At 51.1% G+C, this 8172-nt stretch overlaps 1 protein-coding gene across 1 annotated transcript; it reads right to left on the bottom strand.

The window, feature by feature from the left end:
- Window positions 1-279: 279 nt before the first annotated feature.
- LOC100431912 (golgin subfamily A member 6-like protein 7) lies at window positions 280-7810 on the bottom strand. Its single transcript, XM_054532167.2, has 10 exons — window positions 7763-7810; window positions 5985-6113; window positions 4843-4893; window positions 4661-4754; window positions 4459-4565; window positions 3163-3221; window positions 2691-2832; window positions 2263-2395; window positions 2103-2200; window positions 280-1925 (listed from the first exon to the last, which is right to left on the bottom strand). The coding sequence occupies exons 1-10, from the start codon at window positions 7808-7810 to the stop codon at window positions 882-884; spliced, it is 1905 nt and encodes a 634-aa protein (XP_054388142.1). The 3' UTR covers window positions 280-881.
- Window positions 7811-8172: the final 362 nt, after the last annotated feature.

The following is an 8172-nucleotide window of genomic DNA, read 5'->3' as shown; positions in this document are numbered from 1 at the left end:
CCAGGACTTGAGTGATCAGGCCTAGGAAGTGACCCTGACAGTCTGTAGTGCTTTTCCCACATTTGATGATTGTTCAACAGTAGAGGTCTAAGAGGCTAAGAAACTGAGTGTGAAGTGATAGTTAAGAGGCTGGAGAGCCTAGCTGACTGTTTGGCACTCTCACAGGGCTGAAATGACCTAATGAGAATTTGGGTCCCAGGAAGGAGATGGGACCTTGGTGGGGACCCTGGAAGGGCCACCCCTAGGAGTCCAAATGAATAAAACATAGACCAGATGTCATGAAACCTAAAACCTGCTTTGAACTAGCTTAGTCCCAAACCAGATGAAGGCGGTCTGCTCTTACTCCAATTGTGTGCCATAAAGTCAAAGTCACTACTCTCTGGAGGCAGATAAAAGTTTACTAGGCATGCCATAAGACAAGACAACACAGGACTAAACGAGAAAGACCAAGAAAAAAAACAATAGAAACGTACATAGATATTATAGTCCTCAGGTAGAAACTTTTTTTTTTTTTTTTGAGGTGTAGTCTCACTCTGTCACCCAGACTGGAGTGCAGTGGTGTGATGTAGACTCACTGCAACCTCAGCCTCCCATGTAGCCGGGATTACATGGTGTGCAACCATGCCCAGCTAACTTTTTTAACGGGGTTTCATCATGTTGGCCAGGCTGGTCTTGAACTCCTGACTTAAGGTGATCCACCCACCTAGGCCTCCCAAAGTGCTGCGATTACAAGTGTGGGCGACCATGCCAGGTGAGTATTTTGCCACAATTTAGAATAAATTTTCTTTTTTTTTTCTTTTTTTCAAGTTTGTTCTCAGACTATATTCACAAAGTTCCACGGCGGCTTACACTTCTGTAGGCCTTGTTGACAGTGCCGGCTTTTAGATACTGATGATCTTCATCTTTTTCTTATCTCCTCGGTAGAAGAATGGGATGCAGGAGGTGCTGCCTAAGACTGGGCGCTCCTGGGCGTTCTTCCTTCCACCAAGCAGCTGCATGATCTGCTGTGCAGTGCAGTTGTCATGGGAATAACCCTTCCCGGCCTCTCGTGCAGGCTCCACGCTGCCAGGGTGGCTCCTATCAGAAAGGTCTTTGGAGGGAGGGAGGCAGGGCTCTGAGCACCGCTCCTCCTGCATCTTCTCCTCCTGCTCTCCCATCCTCTCCTTCTCCCGCATCTTCTCCTCCTGCTCTCCCATCCTCTCCTTCTCCTGCATCTTCTCCTCCTGCCCCCGCATCTTCTTCTCCTCCTCCCGCATCTTCTCCTCCTGCCCCCACATCTTCTCCTGCTTCTGCATCTCCTCTTCCTTCTCCCGCAGCTCCTTTTCCTGCTCCCGAAGCCTTTCCTCCTGTATCCATATCTCCTCCTCCTCCTCGAGCATCTTCTCATCCTGATCCCACAGCCTCTCCTCCTTCAATCGCAGCCTCTCATCCTGCTCCCGCATCTGCTCCTCCAGCTCGTGCATCTGCTCCTCCTGCTTCCACATCTGCTCCTCCACCTCTCCCATCTGCTTCTCCTTCTTCCACATCTGCTTCTCCAGCTCACGCAGCTCCTTCTCCTGCTTCCGCATCTGCTCCTCCTGCTTCCTCATCTGCTCCTCCTGCTTCTGCATCTGCTCCTCCTGCTTCCAAATCTTCTCCTCCTTCTTCCGCATCTGCTCCTCCAGCTCGGGCCTCTGCTCTTCCTGCTTCCATGCCTGCTCCTCCTGCTTCTGCATCTGCTCCTCCTGCTTCCTCATCTGCTCCTCCTGCTTCCGCATCTGCTTCTCCAGCTCACGCAGCTCCTTCTCCTGCTTCCACAGCTGCACCTCCTGCTTCCTCATCTGCTCCTCCTGCTTCCGCATCTGCTCCTCCTGCTTCCTCATCTGCTCCTCCTGCTTCCGCATCTGCACCTCCTGCTTCTGCATCTGCACCTCCTGCTTCCGCATCTGCTCCTCCAGCTCATGCACCTCCTTCTCCTGCTTCTGCAGCTTCTCCTCCTGTCTCCACATCTTCTTCTCCTGCTCCCACATCTTCTCCTCCTCCTCCCACATCTGCTTCTCCTGCTGCCACAGCCTCTCCTCCTGTCTCCACATCTTCTCCTCCTGCTCCCAAATCTTCTCTGCCTGCTCCCACATCTTCTTCTCCTGCTCCCTCATCTGCTGCTCCTGCTCCTTCATCTTCTTTTCCTGATCCTGCAGCTCCTTTTCCTGCTCCCACATCTGCTCCTGCTGCTCCTGCAGCTCCTTTTCCTGTGCCCACAGCTTCTCTCCTGTCTCCGCATCTTTTCCTCCTGCTTCCGTATCTTCTCCTCCTGATCCTGTAGCTTCCCCTCCTTCTTCTGTATCTTCTCCTTCTGATCCTGTAGCTTCTCCTCCTGCCTCCACATCTTCTCCTCCTGCAAAGTGTTGGTTTGAACCTGAAAAGGAAATAGACTCATAAGCTAGCTATATAAATGTAATCTATAAAATAACAGTTTTCATCTATGATTCTTTAAAAAGAAATTTTAAGCCCTAACCCTGAGGTTCTGATTTCCCAGACAGGTCCCCACTTTGTAGATTTTTAGCACACTCTAGAGGATTCTATGGTGGGACCAGAACAAGGACCCAAATTTTCCAACTCTTGGCTGGACCCTCCCCATACCCTGCATGATCCCTAGACCATGGTCCCAGCTGGATGGGGCTCCCACAACCCTGAGGGCTGCAGTCTCTCACCTGTGGCAGCAGGATTTTGTCCTTCTCCAGCTTCCTTTTTAGCCCCTTGATGTGGAGCTGGATCTCAGACTTTTCAGATTCTACGAGTCGAAGTTTTTCTTGTAGTTTGGCATTTTTCTCCTTCAGCTCCTCATTGGTTATGCTATAGCCAGAGGCAGTAGAGAAAGGAATGAATGAAGAACAGAAAGGACCGCTTTGGTGATCGACCCTCTACCCTCACCCCACAACCACAGAATCATGGCACTGGAAGGGACCCCAGGAATTAAAAGTCCCAGGTGGCAGGCCAGAGAGAGGACATGAGTTGCCTGAGGCTACCCCATGAGTCAGTGGCACAGGAGGCACTAGAGCTTCCCTGCAAACACATGAAAACCTGTATGAGCCACTCACCATGCTCACGTGTACCCCCCATCTCCCAGCACACCACCCCCACTAAGGGCTCCCAGACCTTCCATCCCAACTTCCCCCATCCTACATGTTCCTATACAGCTCCAGACTCAAGGTGTCCCTCTCATTTGTTAACTCCTCGATGTACTGCAAATAGAGAAAGGTCAAGTCAGGATAGAGCAGGCAGAGGAGCAGCTGGCCGACCAGTAATGACAGCTACAGTGACTACTCCACAGTAACTCTTGCTCCCTCTCAATCACACCCGACATGTTCTCAAGACATTTCCAAGCCCATGGTCTCATTTGTTTTCCTTTCTTTCTTTCTTTTTTTTTTTTTTTGAGATGGAGTTTCTCTCTTGTTGCCCATGCTGGAGTGCACAGGCGCGATCTCACCTCATCGCAACCTCCGCCTCCTGGGTTCAAGTGATTCTTCTGCCTCAGCCTCCTAAGTAGCTGGGATTACAGGCATGCACCACCGCACCTGGCTCTCACTTGTTTTTCAAAGAACTCAGTAAGGGTGGAAGGGACACGGAAAGAGATTGAATTGATAGCTGGCTAACAGGGGCCCAGAGAGATCAGATAATATTGCTATTGCTATTACTCTTATTACTACCACTGTTGGAACCTTTATTGAGTGCTTCACCAGGCACTATGCTAACAATCCCATTTAATCCTCACAACCTCCATAGGAGATGGTTACCATTATTATCTCTATTGTGTAGATGAAAAACATGGGGTATTAGAGGTTAAGTGCTGCCTAAGATCACTTAGAGCTGGGATTTCAAAACCCAAGTATATCTGATTCTCTAAGCCCATTCTTTCACTGGGGGTAGGGACACAGATAAGGAGAAGGAAATTAATCCTTTGTTCATTTTTGAAAGAACGGTACATTGGCATAGTCCAAACCTCAGAAGGTACAGAAGAGAAATATCTCCCCCCAACACTGTTCCTATCTCCTGAGTTTTTACGAATCCTTACAAACATGTTTTATGTATATTACCATAATACATACACACACACATGTATGTGTGTTCCCTCTCCCTACACAAATGGTAACATACTAAAGATACTCTTCTGTACTTTCATGGTACAAGTACCCTAACCCCCACCTAGGATTTGACCAAGGGTGCAGCCAAGTATGGGCAGGGTGGGCACTTGGCCTCGGAGCTCCGTGTCCAGTGCTTGCTCCCCACAGCACCCCACAACTCACCCACAGCAGCTGACTCAGCCCTAACCTGTCTCTAACAACCACACACAAAAGCAGCAAGAAATGGCCCATGCTGTCTTCTGGGCAGGACACTGCATCCTGCAGAAGGGACCTTTAGGCTCATTCCTCTATCTGCAAAGCTGGGCTCCCATGGGACCGTGCAGGTGATTGGACTCACCCTGTCTGCCTTCTTGTGCTGTATGGACACAGAGGAGAGAGCCGGCTGTAACTCTCCTTCAAAGTGCCAGGAATGATGCAGGTGGTCTGCCAGATAATGGGACTCTCCTGGAATAAGAGAGGTTGAGATGCGGCCCAAAGGACTTCCCCAAAGGCCTGTGAAAGTGCGAGGTTGAGGGATGATGGGGTGCCCAGATTCCCACCTTCAAATTTCCCGGCAGCATCCTGGCTGTAATAGAGCACTGTCTCCAGTTCAATTTTCTGACACATAAGGATTTCTACGGTATGATCCTGGGCCTTTGGGAGAAAAGACAAGCAAGTGCTGAAAGAGAAGCAAAGAAACCTCATCCAGAGGACAGGAGGGAACTTCACTCCCTCCACTCACCTCTAGCTGCCTCCTTAGGGCTTGCTGGTGTTGATGGCTCGCCTTCTTTTCCTATAGGAAGAGGAAGAAAGAGCTCCTACTAGGGGGAGGCAGAGATCCACAGCAAGAGACATGCCCCCAGAATGGCCCCCTGCCCCAGGACAGGCCCACCCATGGGACCAGGTTATCAGGGACCCTGTGGGGATGGGGTGGAATCTGGGAGGTGAGCCTTCCTCCCCAGGCTGGGAGTAGGCGAGATGAGACTTGGGCCTCTACATCTGAGTGCCCCCCAAACCCAGCAGTCATGTCATGAGCAAAGAAAGAAACCATGTTACTTCTTTCAGCTGAGCTCGGTTCTGTTGTTTCTGTGGGGAGAGTCAAAGGAAGGTGACTGAGGGTGGCCCCCTCGACTCTATTCCTCAGGCCAGGAAGCGGTCGGCAGGGGTCAGGAATGGATTTTAAGGGCAAAGTTCTCAGACCCAATGGGAACACGAACTGGTCAACTCTCCTCAACTCCCAAAGAAGAAGGATTTGGGTCTTTGTTGGTTTTTGCCCACAGCCACGGAACTTAAAGTCTGAAACTAGATTCTCTTGAAAAGACAGTAACAGAAACCTTCGGAGATGGAGTGTGAGAAAAGCCCACCCTTCTGCCAGCTTGTGATTTAGAAAGGTGGATTCATTCAGCAAACGTTGAGCACATACGGGCCAGGGACAGCTCCTCACAGCAGGGATAGAGGTCAGAAAAGGCAGAGAGGAGCCCTTGGCCCCGAGGTTTCCATTCTAGTGGGCCTTTAACTGTCGGGCTCTCAGAGCTAACAGAAACCTCCGATACTCTCTAACTCTACCTCAGGAAATGCAAGCCCAAGAAGGAGAGTTTACAGCCGGCCCTGGACTAGGGATTAACATAAAAACACAATGATAAATCTCATTTAAACTTCACAAATACAAGTAAAACAATACCACTCCTGTTTTACAGATGTGAAAAGAGAGGCCCAAAGAGCTCAAGCTATTTGCCCTAAATCATATCCCTAGGAGATGGAGAGGTAGGATTCAAACCCAGAACTCTTAACCAGTACCTGGCAGTTCTTCCACAATCTTAACAATTACCCTCCACCACCCCTTGGGCCCTCTGTCCCCAAGGAGCCTGGCCAGCCAAGACTCACATCCTCAGGTGAGTGGCAACCATCAGAAGTGGTTGTCTCAGGGTTAGTGCCATTATTTATTTTCTTCTTTTTGGCGTCGCTTGCTCCTGCACCAACACTAGGGCTGGTCTGGGCATGATGGTCTCTCAACTGTGGAAAGGAAGAGCAGTGATACTCATGAGAACTACAAGATCCTACAGTCACATCCTGCTTTACAGTTTATACTAAATACTCTTATAGCCCATCTGATTTAATGCCACCAACTGTAGGAAATGTTGTCACAATCACTTAGTGACTAAGAGAGATTGATACCATGGCTGAAAAAAAAGGCAGTAATGGAACTTAAACTCAGTTTTCTGACTCTGAGCTCTGGGATTTTGCCACAAATCAGCAGCTGCCAGGGACCAAAACCAGAGGCAGAGGTAGAAAAGCAAATATTAAGCAGGCAGGAACTGTACACTCTGTGGTTTAGAGTTATTCACCCTCACACGTCTGTTAGTGTTAAGAAGTACACCAGTACCTCTCAAACCTTTACATCAATGTATCCTCATGGCAGAAGGCAGCCTTTCTGTTAAATCCCGGAATTTAGCAGAAAGAGGACAACCCAAGCCTCATTTCAGAGAGAAGTCTTGTATACTCTTATAAATCTATGTGACTTTCATCCCTAAGTACATTAATGTTTCATCTCTCAATAGAATCAAGGGAAACTGATGCTTCAGAAAGATGCCCCATATTTATCCTGTGGCACTCAAAGTACCCCAGGTTGAGATGAGATGAGGAAGACTCAAGCTGTCAAATCCAGTTTCCCAAGATCTGTTCCACAGAAGATAAGCAGATCTCACTCCAGAAACCAGTGACTGAGGGGCACTCTGGTCCCAGAACAATGGAGAATTCAAATCTGAGGTGCAGAACTCAGAAAAAATGTTAAAGTCTCTCTGGAGAGTAGAAGCCTGGGAGAAAACCCAACCCAACCCGTTCTCCCATTGCCACCCAGAGACACTGTCAACATGTGGAGCTCATGGGGGAGGTGTAGGCTTTTCACACTGTCAACGTCTGTGGTAAGGAAGTCAGGCAGCCTGAAACCTCTCTCTTCTAGGTCCCACGGTCCCCATTCCCCTTCCAGCTGGAAATCTGTGCTGCAACCAGAGGAAACAGAAGTGGGCAAGAACACTTAGGGGACTGGGTCCTAAGACCAAAGGCCGGTCTCGTGGTAGTAATGACAGTTTGTAGAGGGACTGTGACATCACTACATTCCACTCCTCGGTGGAGTGGCGGGGGTGGGGGGGACACATGAGTGCAATGCCCAAGTTGCCACTTTGAGACTGGGGAGGGGGGTCAAAAATTGGGACTTAGGTCCTTGGAGATGTGACCCCAAAGAGCCCCGGGAGGTCAGGCTTGGGGCGGCAGGAGGTGAGGGCCAAGTAAGGAGCAAGGAGCCCCAGGAGTCACATCCCCAAAGTCACCCTGTGGCAACTGGTGAGGGCAGGTTCTGGGGCACCCAGGTCCTTGGAGATGTGAGCCCAAAGAGCCCAGGGAGGTCGGGTTTGGGGTAGCAGGAGGTAAGGGCAGAGTATGGAGTTGGAAGCCTCGGGAGTCACCTGCTCAAAGTCACCCTGGGGTGCCGGGCAGGGCAGGGGCAGGACTCATGTGGGGGTTGGGCTGGCTGACAAGATTTTGGTGTGGGGATCCCAGAGGTACTGGGGGGGCCCAGCCCGGTGTGCCTCGGGAGTGTCACAGACTGGCATCAGCTCAGCTGTCAGAGGGGGCCTCAGCTTGGGTTGGGGTGCTTGTGCGTTTACCTTTTCCTTAGCCTCGGCCAATTTGTTCTGTCGGGTTTCTTTGGACATCGTGGGTTGGGTAGGGAGGTGGGGGTGTGTAGGGAGGTGGGGGTGGGTAGGGAGGTGGGGGTGGGTAGGGGGGTGGGGATGGGTAGGGGGTTGGGGGTGGGTAGGGGGGGTGGGGGTGGGTAGGGCGGTGGGGATGGGTAGATGAGTGGGGGTGTGTAGGGAGGTGGGGGTGGGTAGGGAGGTGGGGGTGGGTAGGGAGGTGGGGGTGTGTAGGGAGGTGGGAGTGCGTAGGGAGGTGGGGGTGGGTAGGGAGGTGGGGGTGGCTAGGGAGGTGGGGGTGAGTAGGGGGGAGGGGTGTGTAGGGAGGTGGGGGTGGGTAGATGAGTGGGGGTGGGTAGGGAGGTGGGGGTGGGTAGGGAGGT

The sequence above is a fragment of the Pongo abelii genome, chromosome 16, assembly GCF_028885655.2.
Source record: "Pongo abelii isolate AG06213 chromosome 16, NHGRI_mPonAbe1-v2.0_pri, whole genome shotgun sequence".
In the NCBI taxonomy this organism is placed as follows: domain Eukaryota; kingdom Metazoa; phylum Chordata; class Mammalia; order Primates; family Hominidae; genus Pongo; species Pongo abelii.
The sequence above is the reverse complement of the archived record's forward strand: the minus strand, read 5'-3'. Positions and strand labels throughout refer to the sequence as shown.